The 17,575-nt window shown below is 49.6% G+C and overlaps 6 protein-coding genes across 6 annotated transcripts; 1 reads left to right on the top strand and 5 right to left on the bottom strand.

Annotated features, from left to right (window-relative positions):
* Positions 1-1,775: 1,775 nt before the first annotated feature.
* N7466_004806 (uncharacterized protein) lies at positions 1,776-2,621 on the bottom strand (the record flags this gene model as incomplete). The annotated part of the gene is made up of 1 exon (XM_057164203.1): positions 1,776-2,621. One exon carries the CDS (start codon positions 2,619-2,621, stop codon positions 1,776-1,778), a length of 846 nt encoding a protein of 281 aa, XP_057022884.1.
* A 1,319-nt stretch (positions 2,622-3,940) lies between these two features.
* Positions 3,941-4,645, bottom strand: N7466_004807 (uncharacterized protein; the record flags this gene model as incomplete). The annotated part of the gene is made up of 1 exon (XM_057164204.1): positions 3,941-4,645. The coding sequence occupies one exon, from the start codon at positions 4,643-4,645 to the stop codon at positions 3,941-3,943; it is 705 nt and encodes a 234-aa protein (XP_057022885.1).
* A 2,389-nt stretch (positions 4,646-7,034) lies between these two features.
* Positions 7,035-9,558, bottom strand: N7466_004808 (putative Patatin family phospholipase; the record flags this gene model as incomplete). The annotated part of the gene is made up of 3 exons (XM_057164205.1): positions 7,035-8,277; positions 8,335-9,179; positions 9,286-9,558. 3 exons carry the CDS (start codon positions 9,556-9,558, stop codon positions 7,035-7,037), a joined length of 2,361 nt encoding a protein of 786 aa, XP_057022886.1.
* A 710-nt stretch (positions 9,559-10,268) lies between these two features.
* Positions 10,269-11,317, bottom strand: N7466_004809 (uncharacterized protein; the record flags this gene model as incomplete). The annotated part of the gene is made up of 2 exons (XM_057164206.1): positions 10,269-11,004; positions 11,067-11,317. The coding sequence occupies 2 exons, from the start codon at positions 11,315-11,317 to the stop codon at positions 10,269-10,271; spliced, it is 987 nt and encodes a 328-aa protein (XP_057022887.1).
* Positions 11,318-11,761: 444 nt separating this feature from the next.
* Positions 11,762-13,129, bottom strand: N7466_004810 (uncharacterized protein; the record flags this gene model as incomplete). Its single annotated transcript, XM_057164207.1, has 1 exon — positions 11,762-13,129. One exon carries the CDS (start codon positions 13,127-13,129, stop codon positions 11,762-11,764), a length of 1,368 nt encoding a protein of 455 aa, XP_057022888.1.
* A 516-nt stretch (positions 13,130-13,645) lies between these two features.
* N7466_004811 (proteasome regulatory particle base subunit RPN2) lies at positions 13,646-17,305 on the top strand (the record flags this gene model as incomplete). Its single annotated transcript, XM_057164208.1, has 5 exons — positions 13,646-13,785; positions 13,885-14,054; positions 14,122-14,645; positions 14,702-16,933; positions 16,988-17,305. 5 exons carry the CDS (start codon positions 13,646-13,648, stop codon positions 17,303-17,305), a joined length of 3,384 nt encoding a protein of 1,127 aa, XP_057022889.1.
* Positions 17,306-17,575: the final 270 nt, after the last annotated feature.

Here is a 17,575-nt window from a genome sequence, read left to right on the forward strand (position 1 = left end):
TGAGATTCGTAGAAGTTGGCTTTGTAGGCAGGTGGCACTTGAAGGTGTTGGTGTTCTAGTTGAGCGGCCTGTTGTTGTTTTCGTTTTGCTCTCTCCTTACGAGAGAAAAGATGCAGGAAACCGCCAGTCACTAGGAGACTAAGGTGTTAGCGTGCTGCGTGCAGTATCACCTCGACGGCCCACGGGGGAGTGCCACTTTACTTGCAAGGATCAATTCAACGCTTGCAGCGACCTACGCCAATGATAATCACCTTTGCTAAAAGGGATCCTTGGTAGATCGTGTGATGAAAGAGAAATTAATTCATAAACACCCCTGCCCAAGGTATTTTTCAAAAAATATTGAAAAAAAAAGGGAAAAAAAAAGAATATTGAAAAACAGAGCTAGTGACTATCACAGTGCAGAGTCACCATTAGCTCCAGGGGAAAAATTGATTATAACTTGGCAACAACACAAATGTGTTGGGCTCCAAAATTGAATTAAGGAAAGTGGAGGATGGATTTCAGATATGAACATGACATTTGGCATATCAGTCCTTGATATATGCTTCAAAAGGTCAATCTTCTCTGACATGACCCTGTTTCAGGAAGTTCCCCATAGTACTATTTTGAGACGAAATGAGGAGTAAATAATGGGCAAAAGAGCCCAAAACAAGCCAAAAGAGGGTAAAAAAAAAGTAAAAAAAGAGTAAAGATAGTATCAGAAAACCCTCAAGGAATCCAAATCCAAAGTCTAAAATAGCAAAGGCCCATAATTAGTCCACTTTTAAGCCCAGTCAAAGCTCCATTCAGCGACCAGCGCATCACGCCAAGACCAGAGGCTTTCGTTCCCTTTGCTTGTTAGGAGCCAAGACTCGCATTACCAAGCCAAAGGAACGTCCATGATACAGCGCATCCGGATTCTCATGGCCCTCGTGCATAACCGTGCATATCAACGAATCACATTCATGCGGTGGCGGAAACCAACACTCATATAGCCTCCTGACTGGTTCGATGTAAGCGCTTCGACCAGACACCCAATCAAAACCCCAGTCAGAACCAACTCCAACTCCAACTCCCATAAAGATCCGATCGGTGATCACCGCCGATCTACATGGACTTCTTATCTGGGGAATATTGAGACGTGCGATGCTGCGGAAATATTGCATTTTGTAAACATGAGCGATTTCTTCGCGTTTCGTTGCAATAATCAACATTATCGTCCCTCACTCTTCAAGACCCTGAAATTATCCCTGGTGCAGCAGTGGTGCTTGTTCAGGGCCAAATCCATTTGGGATTTATGCATACGCGCGGTAAACTGCCACGTCCTGCTCCGTGCAGAGGGGTTCAGCGCAACGCTTTGTCTAACGGGTAGCAATATGAGTAAAACCACACTATACCTTATTTTATGCATCTAGACCCGGGCCATTCGGATATGACAATTATTAAGGGGTGAGCTTTTGTCTTGAACGCAAGGTTGTGCATTAGGACCGTTCCGACTAGCTCTTGTAGGAAGGTCAAATGTAACCCTACAGCACGAACAATTGATTGTCATCTACTAACTTTATCGGGCTTTACAGGTGAGTCATTATAGATTGAGAAAACGTTTTCATTCCGACATGGAAGGTCCTTGAGTACTATATGAAAAAGAAAAGTGGTGGACGCCGCCGACCTAAACGCCTGAATATGCCGAAAGCTCAACGCCGCGCAATGGTCAAAGATCAAATCCCGTAAACCGTAGACACGTAAACGAAGAAACCAAAAAATAAGAAAAATTTAGAAGGCATAATGCATCACAGTCACTCATATAGATCCTCCGGGTCTGGAACCATCGCCAAAGTCATAGGCTTCATCAACGAAGCCCTCCGACGATCAGCCGGAACAAAAGGAGAACTGCCCCTTCTGGGCATCATATCATAGTTTCGCTTGGAGCTCGAGCTATCCGAGCTTTCACCAATACTGGATCGAAGACTGTTACGATCGTCCTCCTGGTGTGAGCCACGGCGAGAGAACCTTTCATCCAATGACTCTGTAAACGAGTCTCGCCGGCTACGAGAGCTGCGGTGGGACATCGCAGACTGACTGCGTGGGGGAGGTGCAGCAGGGATCTCTTTGAGATACCGTCCATTTGTGGGAATGTATTTGAATGGTGCAGTGGTGACCGGCTGCTTTGATTTTTCGGTCGTGTCAAGAGTATAACCTTGTTGAATGGGCTTATAAGCAAAATCAGTTCGCTGTGGTTCTTGCTGGTGCGCATCTCGCTCGGGTTGAGCTTCGCCTCGGAGGTGCTTGGGGCGAGATGCCAGGCGCACAGAAAGACGACCCGGTCGCAGTGTTCCCAGAGAAAGAGAGTTTCGGCGATGGACAGAGGTCAAAGGATGAGCTGGTATGCCCACGGTATCTTCTTCTTCATCATTATTGTCCCTATGAAGGGTATCGTGCCGGTTAGAGGGAGGGTAGTGGGATATATAGCCCGGACCATAAGCCTCTCTCTCTTCTTGTGGTGGACGATGAGGGTTGTTATATTGGTTCCATGATCCATCTGTAGGAACAGAGATGGCCACGTCGCCCCATCTGGTGTGAAGTGGCCTGGGGGAGTCGGGTCTGCGGAACATTGAAAGAGGTTTGTTGACAAGGCCAGTCATAGTGATTATCTTAATGAAACACAAGGAGGGGGCCCACGGCAGTATATATGACCACTCTCCAGTGAGAGAGCAGCAATGAACATTCGAGCGGAAAGATGAATGACGAGAAAAATAATAAAAATGTCCTCAATGAGGGGTAACCAAGATGTTGCAACGCGGCTTGATCAAATACACGGCGCCACGTCCGGGGGCTGACGACAAGGGATCAATAAGCCTGCGAAGAGGGTCTTGGCGAAGGATTCCGTATCCTTGAAGAGTGTGTAGGTCTGCAGGGCAAAGACCAGCATAAAGAGCGGGGGGATGTCTCGGATTGGACGAGGCCTGGACAAGGGTTTGAGGGTTCGGTGGCCACTTGACTCGCAGCAACCGGGGAACAAGCGTGATGGCGTAGGGACTAAAAACAAGGCCACCCGAAGCGAGGGAAAAAAGACAAATAATGAAGCCCCAAGCAACTTTCGTTGTCAATGCAATGAAGCCGGAGGTTGATCACTATTTTTTCCAGAATACATATGGCATTCGAGCAGCGGGAGGCGTCCGGATATAAAGCTTGGTGGATAAGAGACTTGGCCGGTGCTTATTAGACCTCCCGGCGTGCATAACATGAGGCGCTGGAAAGCTGCACAGCTTCCATGAGCAGCTGGACTCGACCGAAACCAATGGGGATCATGCATTACCGCCGGGACGGATGCAGCGTAGTGGAGTTAGCCTGTGCGGTTGACAGGGAAGTTGTTCCTTAATTAGCAAACCTTTCACTCAGAATAGAAGCTAATTAACTTGCATTGACAGTCCGCATTCGGATGTAACACGGTAATGCAGGTAAATTGATCTTTATTTTTAGAATCTCTTGGTAAGCAAAGTCTGCAAATTATCGTCAACTTTCATGTCGGACGAATCTAAATGTGATCTTGTCCAAGTCACGACGCACATTGTTTACATTTTTACAAATCATGATGACCTCATTGTGATAAGCAGCCATCGTTTTGTTCAATAAAACAAAAATAGTATATTGCCATGGCAAAGAGAAGTTATTCGCGGTTAAGCACAAAAAAAATCGAATCCACTTGCAAGGGTAGCTAGTATCAGCCGTCATGGATAACATTCAAAACTTTCAAGCCATCTATACGGGTAATTCCCTCCACAAAAAAAAACCAAACAAACAAAAAGAAATCTTGGGAATAGGTCACCGGTAAATTCAATCTATGAGTCGGGACCTGAAGAACTGTACAACACGTCGTGTATAGACGTTTTCACCAGATAGACCTCAACGGCTCCTGGCTGCGTCGGTGCTGGCGTGCGCTAATGGACACGGGGGAATAATTTTAGAAAGCGGTGGGAGCGGATCCAGTTGGGATAGGACCGGTAGGGGTAGGTCCAGTGGGGATAGGACCCGAGGGGGCAGATCCAAAGGGAGGAGGACCGCCGAATTGACGCTTCTCAAATCCGCCAGTGGGCTGGGGACCAGGGAAACCGCTAGGAGTACCGGAGGGATGGAAACCGTCGAACTGACGCTTCTCAAAATCGCCAGTTGGTAGGGGACCAGGGAAGCCGCTAGGGGTACCGGAAGGAGCAGCGCGAGTGGGGGCAGGGCCAGAAGGAGGAGGACCGCCGAACTGACGCTTCTCAAAGCTGCCAGGGCCACCAGTGGGCTCGGGGATGGGAAGACTGAAAGAAGAAGGGAAACCACCGAATTGGCGCTTCTCAAAATTGCCGAATCCACCAGAGGGCTCAGGGATGGGGAGGCTGAAAGAAGAAGGGAAGCCACCGAACTGACGCTTCTCGAAGTCGCCAGTGGGCTGAGGACCAGGGAAGCCGCTAGGAGTGCCAGAAGGGGGAGGACCCGAGGGTTGGAAACCACCGAACTGACGCTTCTCAAACTCGCCGGTGGGCAGAGGAACGGGGAAGCTGCTGGGGGTGCCAGTGGGAGGAGGTCCGGAAGGAGGACCAGTAGGCTGAGGCTCACCCTGGGGAGCGGGAAGAGCGAGGGCACAGCCCACCAAGCCCATGACAGCGATACTGTACTTCATTATGAAAAGATTGATTGAGGAGTGGATCGATATGGGAAAAGAGAGGATGGAATTGGATCAAGAACTGAGTACAATCTTGATCAGGTGTATAGTTGGATGAAGAGCAGCAGAGAGGGCGGATGGAAGCTTCTTTATAAAATCATTTGGTGGATAGAGCCCAGCCTCAAATTCCGGGTCCTCAACCCCCCATGACTGAAAGAGACTCCGGGATCGGGCAATGATCTCAAAACTTTGCCTCTGTCCGTGGCTGGGCCGCCATATCCACGAGAAGGCGGGTGTTGATCCCTGTGGCCTGAGGAAGGTGTGGGTCAGGAACGAGGCAAAGGTCAAAAATCAGAAGGAATCGGCACTTCAATTTAGGGTTGAGATATTCATCCCCAGCCTATGGCGTGATAGCTGCTGGCCAGACGACCAGGCAACGGCCAGCTTCCTGTTTCAGACAAAGAAAACAAAGGAAAAGTGGATTCCTTGCCTGACAGAACAAGGAAGGTATCGGCACTTCGCTTAAGATGCTTGAACGGGCTCCGTGATGCGGCCATGGTGTGACGATCATGTTCCGTGTATATCAGCAGTGCCGGAGCGGGCTGACAGGATCATGTTTCCCCATTGCAGATGGTCAGGGCCACTTACCGGATCGGGGTGGATAAGCTCAACTAAGCATCCATGGAACCGACCGGACTAAGTCAATAGTGCCGGCGAGCTTAATTTCTTCACCGAACAAAGCGACTTGTTTCTTTGACTTTCGGGCCTGTTTCTGTACACGGCAAGGCCATTGAATCCGTAGATGATTCTGCCGAGTCCGAAATTGCGCCATGGGACGTTCAATGGTCGTTTGAAGGCAAAGATATTGCCCAGCCACATGAGTTGATGGCCTCTGGTTCTGATCTCATTATTCAATGCCATGAGATCATTCTAACTTTGCCACCTCATAATTTGATACAGTCCCTGTATCAGGGAAACAGCAATTCATGCTTGGTGGATTCAGCCATGGGCATTGTGGACATGTGTTGAGGCCTTTTCAGGGAAAATGATCGACGTTTCCACTGATTGATAAAGAAACGGCCAATGGATCCCCTTAATACGAGAGGATCGGCGACGAGTGGAACCAGCTCGGCCGCAATTTGGCTGTTCGGCATTTTGCAAGGGGCCTGAAACAAGAACTTGCCTTTCGGGGTTACCAAGCATGTTCTTTCTTGCACAGAGCACGTCAAAGACACACCACCAGGAAAGACCCTGAGAGGCTTCGAAAGATGTGATGTCTGGCTCTGAAAAATGGTGTTTTTAGATGTCGTGCTCACCTGGAGGGCTAGACGATGCACATGTTTACTTGGAAACACTGGCGGAGCAGACCCTGTTTCATGGAGAAGTTGAATCTGGTACGGAGTGCATGTCGGGATATTGCTTTGGAATATTTCCACTTTTCTCTGGAATCTGGATGAATGTCGTCGTAAGCCTTTTTTTTTCTTTGGGGCTAGCGTAAGCGGGTCCTTGCAGTCTAAACCTCTCAAAATGTGTTTAGCTCCAACAGTGGGTCCATGACTTCAGAGATCGGCTTATGAATGGGGACACAGGGTTGATCCAGCTGGTGTGTTTTGCTGGTCTTTAATGAGCAATGCAGAAGGTCGAATGGCAAGAAACGAGACACCACGTGTGAGCTCTTTGAAGTTGGCCAGAGAAGTCGTTTAGTAGAAAATGAGTGTACATATAACCAGATGTACATACATGTAGCAGCAGGATTCACCAGTATCTGTTAGATGATGTATCAGATAATATCCTATGTTGTACATTATCCAACCACAACGCCGATGCTTCCCCTTCTCGGATTTTCGGCCTCCACCCACCACCCTTTCGCTGACCACTGCGCAATGTGGCCGCCAAGTTTTTCGATCACATACTAGCCTCTTCTGCGGACACAGCGCCAAGAGCGGAAAATCTCGTACAGATAGCTGAAATTGGCAAAAAGTATCAGTTAAACGAAATGGTTGTTTGACCGAAGTCAGGGACATTTGAATCTAAAAACCTTATTATTTACATTGTCAAAGCCCATATCTGTCATACTTCAGATACATGTAGCCACCCGAGGGCTTCGATGTCAGCTGTGTCTAGGTAATCTCAACAAAATGGTATCCCGAAAATCTGGACCGATCAAAATGTTCTAAGCAAAAAGGGTGTCATAAAATGGCGATTCATAGACTGTGGTGGTCATAGCGGTCATGTACGGAGGAGGTAAGCGAGGTGATATGTATGTGAGAAGCCTTCCCGTCCGATTGGCTTGAGGCTGGGAGAAACTCTTGAACTTCAAGTTGCATGGAAGCATTCAGGTAAAGTTCGACCGCTAGCCCCAATATCTCCCCGCAGGGGACTTGTTCGTCGGGTGTGCGGAATATATTCAGTGGTGCGGTTTACGTGAGATGGGATCAGGACAGGTCGGGTGGACGCTTGGCGTCATGCTGAGTAGGTGACGGGATGAAGGAGACAATGCCATTGAGATTTCTCTGGCTGACGGCCCCAAGACCTGCTTGGGGGAGACTTGTCGGCCGGAGGCGGAGCGTTGTGGCCTGCTAGAGAAAGATGATCGCCGAGAGCGAACAGGAGAAGGTGTTCCTTGAGCTGAATATTCTTCGTGGGATGATGCATCGAAAGAGTCTCGGGCTCGGCGTTGCCGAGGGTGGCCAGAGATGGGAAGACCAGACTCCTCTTCTTCCGCGTCGCTACCGGATCCAATCGCAAATACAGCACCACCAAAGGATATTGATGATCGGCGGTGGTGGTGGGGCTTTGGACGAGGCGGCACGGAGATTAAATTGTTGGATAGCCCAATCTGTGGGGTTTCAAGCGACACAGTACTCCTTGCTTTGCGAAGCTGTCGGGTGTTTTGACCTCTCGATGAACCCCTTGATCGCGTTCTCTCCAACTCGGGGCTGTGGGAGCCTCTCCTCCGATTTTGTAAGCGCCCTCTATTTGCGTTGCTGTCTATGGAGCCTGGTGGGTGTTGGAAAGAGCTTTTCAAACGCATGTCGACTTGGCCCGGGCTGAAGGCCACGCGAGCCCGCATCTGCTGAATGGCTTGGTCAAGGGCAAGTTCAATAGCACAGTGGTTCCGAAGACGGCTTAGCCGGGGCCATGTTGCTCGCTCGCCACTCAAACAGGCCTCTAGCATGAACTCTGTTGTCGGGTTCTCCAATATCCGCGGGAAATTGGAGGAAATCAATTCAGGGTAGATGTTGATGTCACCGCTGTACTTTTGGTTCACAATTGCCGCGACTTTGGTCAGAGAAGTTGGAAACACTCCAAGCTCTAAAAGAACATTCATTCGGTGCAACACTTCGTCCTTTGCCAGATGCGTCATTGTGTTGACCCACCGAGGAACAAACGATAATCCCTGTTGAAGTTCCTTGGTAGGTCCGTTCTCCTTGGCTAGAAATGGTACGACGTGAGGATTTACTTGTGACACGATGAAGTGGTTCACATTGAACATTTCCGATAGTCGTGTCATGGGAAGATCCCCATCAACCGAGCCATCGATGTACTCTCGGTGCAAATCGTTCCACGGAACTGGTAGGCCTGAGATTGGATCCTTGGCCATCAAGGTGTATGGTCGAAAGACCAGTGGCACTGAACAGGATACCGCACTGGAGATATGTCAGACAAAAAATCGATGTCAACTTGGAAAAGAGGTCAAGACTTACACAGCAGACCAGATCATCACATTCGGAGCTGAAATGTAGTTCAGCAGTCGTGGAAGCTCATACATGCCGGCACTCGACACGCAGATGTTCAAGATTCTGCGTGTCCGGTTGTATGCCTCTTGGAAGGTGATATCCCCTAGCCAAGCTCGCATAGTATTTGCCAAGTGGGAGATATCGAGAAAAGACCCAAACTTCAGAAATCGGGCCGTCTTCTGGAAAATGTTCTCTTCTCGTCCCGCTTCGTTGAATACATCGAATTTACCATGAGCATAGGTGTCAAGAAGCCCTGGTAGTTCATCATCCTTGCGAGTGCAGAATACAGCACACACAATACTGCCTGCAGATGCGCCTGAAATAATGCGAGGGATGAGGTTAGACTCGTACAAGGCCTTGAGCACACCTATATGGTTCATTCCAAAGGTAGCACCTCCAGAGAAAAGTAACGCGCTGCGACCGAATGCTTGCCGGGCTGCCAGCAGCTGATCCAGGATGTACTTCAATTCCAATCCATCGCAGCGATTATACACCGACAGATCCACCAAGTTCGTGATCGTCTCAAGCGCCGTGGTGATATATCGATCAATCAGATCCTTGGTCCCAATATGTGAGTGGCGATAAAGCGATGCATTGCTCATCATCCCCAGATCCCGACTGAGCGCGGTCCGAACCAAAAATAGCATGCGGCCCACGTCACAGCTGATGCGCGCCTCCTCTAGTTCTCGTAGTCGTTCCTGTACCAGCTCAGGATTGTATTCGGGGCATTCGAAAGTATGTTTCCAGATGTTGTTTTCTTCTAGTACATCGAGCTCGTTGGCGCAGCTACACCATTCCTCGTACGACACTGCCTGCAGTCAAAGTCACGATTAGCATGGTGACGCAACAGATGCAACCGTCCGGTCAGGTACCGAGCTGCCACGCTTGTGATATTTTTTTTTCGGAAAAAGCACTGACATTTTTTATTTTCAAGTACAACACCTGTTTCCGATCCTCAATATCTGCCAGGTGTTGCCGTTCTTCGGCCGAGGGTCCACTGCGGTAGGCACCAAGTGTGTCGCCAGCCCAATTCCATGAGTCCTTCACTATTGACGAGACTACTGGTATGGAGATAGCCCTGCGCAGGGAACGACGGGGCGGCGAAGGAATCGGATTCGAGTCATGATTGGAGTAACATTTCGAATGGGCTATTGCGGAGTCGCCTAATACCGATATTGAAGGCTTGTGCATCGGGAACGCGCCATTCGGGTCTGCGATTTAGTTTGAGATCCAGATTATGAAGAGATTGAATAAAAACTGATTCGCAAGATCACAAACTCATACATAAATCGAAATGAAAAATGAAGAGTCAAAGACTAAAGAAAAGCAAAGAATCAAGGGCGGTCTGAAGAACGTCACGAGGACCAATTGTAACCCACTTTATCCACCCGATGACCCCAACTTTTCCAAACCCCAGCCTGATGTGGATTCCCCCACGCTTAGGCAGATTAGGTTGCAAAACAAGGACTTCGAAAGTACTACGACGCTATTCATAGATCATGCAAGATAATTAAAGTGCACTAAATGACTCGGAGATAACCTGAGAAGTCAACAACTACATATGATTCATATGATCTTCCTGTCATCTGGACAAGAATTATCGAAAATTTGAAAGATAATCCCTGGATGTTCACATGCAGGCATGTGAGAGAGCGGGACACTTTTAAGAACGCCACGGAGTATGCGAAGTAAGTCTATGCAGGGAATCATCCGTCGATCCTGGGCTTATGCTCGCGAGGATCGAAAGATCATATAGAGTTCAGCTCATCAATCTATACAACTTGCTGAAGTAAAAAAAAAAAAAAAAAAAAAAAAAAAGAAAAGGTAACAGAAACCTGACTGTAGTAAGAAAATAAATAAAATCCAAGTCACGTCAAATCAAATCAAACCTTTCAGCCGGGCTACTCGTCAAATGCATAGCCTCGGAGCCATTCCCGCAGTATCTCTCTCGCCTCTTGCTCCACTCCATCTTCTCGCCAAAAATGCCCCGCGTTCTCAATCTCACATCCCCGGAACTGACTATGCGGCATGCGGCCTAACTCGGCTGACCACCGCCGCAATTTCCCCACGGAAGTAAAGGTGTCATCATCCCCAAATAACGCCAGTGTCCGGTGCACACTCAGCTGGTCGGCTGGACGAGCGGGTCGGGCCTGAGCTGACCGGTCCCCCACATTTACCGAGAGCGTGGTGAATACCGTCAGAAAAGAACTAACAGGAAACAACAAGGGTGACACAAGAAGATAAGAGATCAAGGTTGACGCGTGGAACCCCTCGTCATCACGACCCTGTGGCCTTGCTGCTACATAACCTGGTATTGTCGCAGCAGCGATCTTTCTTGCCTCTCTACCAATCCGATCAATGGGCGTGTCCGGAGATACCGTAGTGCCGACGCCAGGGCCGGGTTTGAATAGGTCAATCATGACATCAAGGGTCGGGGCATGCGAGGCAATCATGGACCCGTAGGAGTACCCACCGAGTATGAGATCGATGCCTCTGTCTCGGTCGCCCTCTACCCTGGATCCCTGTGTCGATTTCAAAGCATGCAGATAGTGTAGCATAAACCCATAGAATGAAGTATAATCGCCTAGTTCGGGTTTGCCGGTCCAGCTAGTCTGTCCTTCGGACCCTCCAGCTCCCCTGAAAATAATGTTAGCCGTCAACCCTGCACCATGCACACCAACTCACAGATAGGGTGTTACCGGAAGTTAAAGGTTCCCACGACAAAGCCCGCATTTTGGAGCTCTCCGCCGATAAAGCTGACCACGGGGTCATCGTAGCTGCCACCCAGTGGTGCGTAGGGGTGGGCGAAGATGGCTCCTTGAATGTTGTTTGGAGCTGTGGATTCTATATTTTCCAAGTGGCGGGGCAGATAAACATGACATTCGAGTTGACGGCCATCATGTATTGAAGGAATAGAAAAGGAGAAAGTAGGCCTGGAAAGATGGTGCATTATGAGTATGTAGATTGGCCTTTTCCAGCAGCTCACTTTTCTCCGATTCAAATTCTGGAAGTGACGAAGCTCCGATGTGGTTTTTTTGAGCTGAACATTTGAATGTTCCAGCTTCCGCCCGAACCCTCCTACATCGATCGATGCACACATGGGTGGTACACTTGTATGACAAACAATAAACAACCTTGGTTTGAAACATTAGGTATTCCTAATAACTGTTTTATACTCCTCTTGTTTATGTGCTTTTTTGTAAACCAGTTGACCTGGGCGCTTCGCGTACCTGGTACCTACACCTACATACATAAAGGGGCTTGAGATTAAATTTGATGATTTGACTGCATGTGGAGAAAAGAACACTTGAAAAGAGATTAAATGTGTATGTAATTTGTGGCTATATATCCATATAAGTATTATAACCAGCCCTCAAGCTGGTGGCTTTCAATGTTATGACTCAAGAAGCCATGCTGGGTCGGGCTCATCATCTTCTGACCTGGATGCTGGGTCTGTATGATGGTCATACTCATCCTTCAATAAATCTGCCGGTGGATCAGAGTCATGGTCCAATTGGTCCACAGGAGATTCGGCCTGCGCGTTCGTGGTCTCCTCTGGGGCTTGGGCTTGTTGAGTTGACGGCGATGAGGCGATTGGCGCCTCTGGCACAGGCGAGCCAAATGCGGGAATCAACCTTGCCTTTGCTTCTCGGAGAGCTTCCAGCTCTGCTGCTATGCAACAGACAAGGAGCTTCCAGTCCCTCTCTTCGGCATACTCCAAATGTAATTCCAGTTGTTGTGTTATTTTCTCTAAATCATTCGAAATGCAGCTTGCTACTTCTTCCATGCCACCTCCAACTGATGCGCCGTCCGTCGCCTGCAAGCTCAGCTGCATGTAACGGCGCATGTAACCCCTGAGCTGTTTCTCAAAGCCAGACACGTCCGCCATGGCTTGCTTCCAGACTCCACCCCCTTCCTCTAGTGCCAATATTTCTGCATCCACCTGGCGTTGTCTCTCTTGCAACTCCTCCTGTTCTTGCTTCCAAAGCTCACGGGCCATCTCAAGCGTGCGGCGTTTCGGATTCAACGAGTATAATGTCGACTCACTAGGCCGTTGCGAGAGAGGCTGAACCTGGGGATCGCGGAGGTAGTTTTGAATGTCTGACTGTAGGATGGACAAAGATTCAGTGTAAGATGATAATTTGGCATCTACTGAGTTCTCGATGTTCGCAATTTCGGTGACAAGATGTCTGTGCTTGGCCTTCATCTCATACAGCCTGGTTTCCAGTTCATGGATGTCAGTCTCGAGACCAATGGCCTCGTCTTGAAGCTGCTTAGCTTGCCGATTTTCTCGGTCATTGTGTATCACAGATATAGCTTTCTCCAGACCATCTCGCCTTGAGGTAAAACCTTGTATCTCACGGAGCGCATTCTCCCTCTCATCTGCTTGAGACAACAATATTTCTCGCTCTTCTTCTCGTATCTTCAGTAGATCATAAATCGACCGAAAGATGCCTTCCCGTGCAGCTTTGAGTCCTATCTTCTTTGACCGAGGTTGTCTTGCGGGAGTGGTGAAGGGAGTCCGCGACCGGCCAGCCTTGGAAGAGGTTGGGGTGAAACTTCTCTCTGAGGTATCGTCTGATTCGGGCTGAGCAAGTCCAGAGAGCAGACCCTCACTCTGTGCATCTATAAGGGTTTGGAGGGATCGCTGTATATGTTTGGATTGCCGTTCAATATAGAGAAGGGGGTCATGGTGGTATGCGGAAGCTGCAGCAGGTACCGGGGGTAGCCGTTTATCTTGAAACGGGAGTGGTGTGGACATGGTGGACGGAAATAGTAAAAGTTTGATAAGTTGCAAAGAAAAGTCCGTAAATCTTATCCACCTCACGTAACAGGAAGAAGGGGGGGGGGAGAGTGAATTTAAATACCAGCCATGATAGTGATTTACTAATAATATAGATTGCGCACCAGACCTCGTTCCCGGCCAGGTGATGCCCGGTGCAGGGTGCACGTGACCGTACAGTCAGCTCCGTTGACGTTGTCGGGCCTCGCGCCTGCAAAGCTTCCGCTGTCTGCTTCCAGCTTCCATTCTCACCACCACCTCATTCCATCTTGTCATTTCCATTGACTTGATTTTCGCGTCCTCTACCATAATTTTGTTTGGGTTTCAATTATCCCACTTTTCCGACTTTCGTCAGTGCTCCGGGGCTCGCTCGCTGTTCTACCCCCAAAGCTCCCTCTCTGGCGACATTGCTTCGTCACATCGACAACAACATCAACAAACGGAGCTTAAGCTTCATCCACCACATCCAGACGTCCGCCGTCTTATACATCCAAGATGGTCGGAGTCATTTCAGCCGCCGGTCTGGTCGGCTTCCTCTCCGAACCCGATCCTGAGCTCAAGGTGTATGCTTTGAAGTCATTAGATTCACAGATCGATCTGCTTTGGACTGAGGTCGTTAATGCAGTTCCTGAGATGTAAGTTGCTAGAGTGAGATCATTCGTCACCTCTATTGCAGTTGATGCGATCCCTCCGCCACGGTCCTCGTTCTACCAGTGCTGATTAGATCTATCCAGCGAGGCTCTATACGAAGACGAATCATTCCCAGAACGTGAACTGGCTGCTCTGGTCGCCTCTAAGGTGTACTACCATCTCCAAGAATATAATGAGAGCATGGTTCTTGCTCTGGGCGCAGGCAAACTGTTTAAGCTTGACAACGGTGGCGAGTATGAAGAGACCATCATCGGTAAGCCAGGAGACCAGCGATTGCATCTGCGTTTGTGCTGCCAACTAATGATTTTTTTTTCTGTCAGCTAAATGCGTTGATACCTTCATCTCTCTCTCTGCCGCGCAGAACCCGAGCGCCGGTGATCACTCCGCCCACCTGAACCAGTCTTTCCCTGCCTCTGGCGAGGGTGCCACGAGTACCTCCGCTAGCCTGACCTCTCCTATAACACCATTCTCCAAGTCTGCCCTACCTTCGAAGTCCTTGCTATCCCGACAGGAGGTTCCTGGCATCGACGCCGCTCCCCCTGGTGGCGAGGACATCAGCATCCAGCACGAAGAGACTCCACTTATCTTGAAGCGTGGCGTTCAGGGCCAACTACAGGCTATTATTGAGCGACTATTTGAGGACTGCTTCCGCCAGAAGCGTTATCGTCAGGTTATTGGAATTGCCATCGAAGCAAAGAGCTTGGATGTTCTTCGCATGGCTATTATTCGTGCCAGCGAGGATGAGAAGAAGCAGCAAGGCGAGTCCCGCCAGAGTGAGGAACTTATGGAGTACGTTTTGGATATTTGCATGGGCATTGTCCAAGAGCGGGCGTTCCGCAGCGAGGTTTGTCCAATTATTCCCTTTGGAAGCATGAGAGCAGTACTGACACACTAATCTAGATCTTGAAACTCATCCTTGATCTACTCAATGAGATTCCTGCACCTGATTACTTCTCTATCGCCAAGTGTGTTGTGTACCTTAATGAACACTCGATGGCCTCTGTTATTCTCCGCCAGCTTGTCGAGAAGGGTGACTCTCGGTCTTTGGCCGTTGCCTACCAGATTTCTTTCGATCTTTATGACAACAGCACCCAGGAGTTCCTCCAGAAGGTGCGCCAAGAAATTGCCGAGCTTGTACCAGAAAATGAGGCCGACAAGGAGAACACCCACGCAGAGGCCAACGAGTCAGACCCTCTGCTTGAGGACCAGTCTATCTCAATTTCCCGACAGTCGAACAGTGACGACTCGGATGAGCCGCGGAAAGCTTTTAAGAACATTCTGTCTATTCTGGATGGCATCAAGACTATTCAATTGAATTTGGAATTCCTTTACCGGAACAACAAAGCTGATATCGCCATTTTGAATAAGATTCGGGATAGTCTCGAGGCTCGCAACTCTATCTTCCACACTGCAGTCACTCTCTCAAATGCTTTCATGCATGCCGGTACTACCCACGACAAGTTCTTCCGTGATAATCTGGAATGGCTGGGCAAGGCTGTGAACTGGTCCAAGTTCACGGCAACAGCTGCTCTTGGTGTCATTCACCGTGGCAACTTGAGTCAGGGCCAGAAGCTTTTGCAACCTTACCTACCCCGTGAACACATCGCCGGAGTTGGAGGTTCCGGTTCCGTCTACAGCCAGGGTGGTTCTCTTTACGCCTTTGGCCTTATCTACGCCAACCACGGTGGTATGGCTGTGGACCTCATCCGTGACCACTTCAAGAAGGCCACCGAAGAGGTTGTTCAGCACGGTGGTGCTCTCGGTCTGGGTGTGGCAGGTATGGCTACTGGCGATGAGGGCATCTACGAAGATTTGCGAAACGTTCTCTACACTGACTCTGCTCTCAACGGTGAGGCCGTTGGCCTTGCTATGGGTCTCGTGATGCTGGGAACTGGCAACATGAAGGCGCTAGAGGACATGATTCAGTATGCCCATGATACCCAGCACGAGAAGATTGTTCGTGGTTTGGCCATGGGTATGGCGTTGATCATGTACGGTCGTCAAGAAGCTGCCGATGAGTTGATCAACGGTCTTCTTGGGGATCCCGATCCAGCTCTCCGCTATGGTGGTATCATGACCATCGCCCTGGCTTACTGTGGCAGCGGCAGCAATAAGGCTGTTCGCAAGCTGCTTCACGTTGCCGTTAGCGATGTCAACGACGATGTTCGACGTGCGGCAGTCATGAGCTTGGGTTTCATTCTGTTCCGCAAGCACCAGAGTGTCCCCCGTATGGTTGAACTGCTCTCTGAATCGTACAACCCTCATGTCCGTTATGGTGCTGCCATGGCACTGGGTATTTCATGCGCAGGAACTGGTCTGGATGAGGCCATTGATCTCTTGGAGCCTATGCTCAAGGACTCCACAGACTTTGTCCGCCAGGGTGCTTTGATTTCTCTTGCTATGGTTCTTGTTCAGCAGAATGAGGCCATGAACCCTCGTGTTACCAGCTTACGGAAGGCCATGATGAAGATGATGGGTGACCGCCACGAAGATGCAATGGCTAAGTTTGGATGTGCCGTTGCCCTCGGTATCATCGATGCCGGTGGTCGCAACTGTACCATCAGCCTGCAGACCCAGACCGGCAATTTGAACATGCCAGGCATTGTCGGTGCTGCCGTTTTTGTGCAGTACTGGTACTGGTTCCCTCTGACCCACTTCCTTTCTCTCAGTTTCACCCCTACTTCTGTGATCGGCGTGGACCAGAAGTTGGAAGTGCCAAACTTCAAGTTCCACAGCAACACTCGGCCCAGCCTATTTGACTACCCGCCAGAGCAGCAGGTGAAGACTGAGGAGGCCCCAGAGAAGGTCAAGACGGCTGTTCTCTCCACCACTGCCCAGGCCAAGCGTCGGGCGCAGCGTCGAGAGAAGCAGGCCCGCCGTGAGAGCATGGACATTGATCAGACACCTACCACCCCCAAGGTGTCAGACCAACTGCCCGAGAAAATGGAGACAGATGAGGGTGTTCCTAAGGAAGAAGAGGGCAAGGATGGAGAGAAGAGTACTGGAGAGGGCCCAAAGAAGAAGGCGGAACGGGAGAAGGTTGGATATGAGTTGGATAACATGTCAAGGGCACTCCCTGCACAACTCAAATACCTTACATTCCCCGACCCGCGATATGAGCCAGTTAAGCGGGTAAGTTCTTTCGCTTGTGATGCCTACATTGCTCATGCTAATTTGTGTTTACAGCCTACCGGTGGCGTTGTTGTTGTCCTCGACAAGCAGCCTGACGAGCCCCGCGATATTGTTGAGCTGAAGGCTAGCAAAGAGCAGCGGCAACCGGCTCCTCCTGCTGAGACCCTCCAAGACCGCCTCCAGGCCGCCATCGGCACAGCTGCTCTGCAGACTCCTCAACGAAGCGCTGCTCGAGCTGCAATGTCAGGTACCCCAGCAGGCGCTGCGGCCGCTGCTGGTGTCCTGACTGCTGTTGATGAGGATGATGAGGGTGTGGAGGACGCGCCTCTTCCCGATGACTTCGTATATGAGTCAGATGGGGAAGATGAGTAGACGGGTCCTGCATAACCTGGTGGACGTTGGATGTATTACTAGAGCTATCAGTCTTTCTCGGTTTCTGATATAGTGCCGCTTGTGATGTGAAGTGAAACTTTTTATTAACATTTTTCCATTTTTTCAAACCGGAGATTTACACGGAGTAAATATTTCAGATATTAAAGTGTAGCTGACCTAGTCGCTGTGCATACTAGTTAATTCCGAGATCATCGGGCACCAATTCCCTGTTGAGTGAACCCTGTTTTCACATGCGCGTTCGATTAGATA

This window comes from Penicillium verhagenii, assembly GCF_028828195.1.
Source record: "Penicillium verhagenii strain IBT 33310 chromosome Unknown utg000005l_segment0_segment0, whole genome shotgun sequence".
Lineage (NCBI taxonomy): Eukaryota > Fungi > Ascomycota > Eurotiomycetes > Eurotiales > Aspergillaceae > Penicillium > Penicillium verhagenii.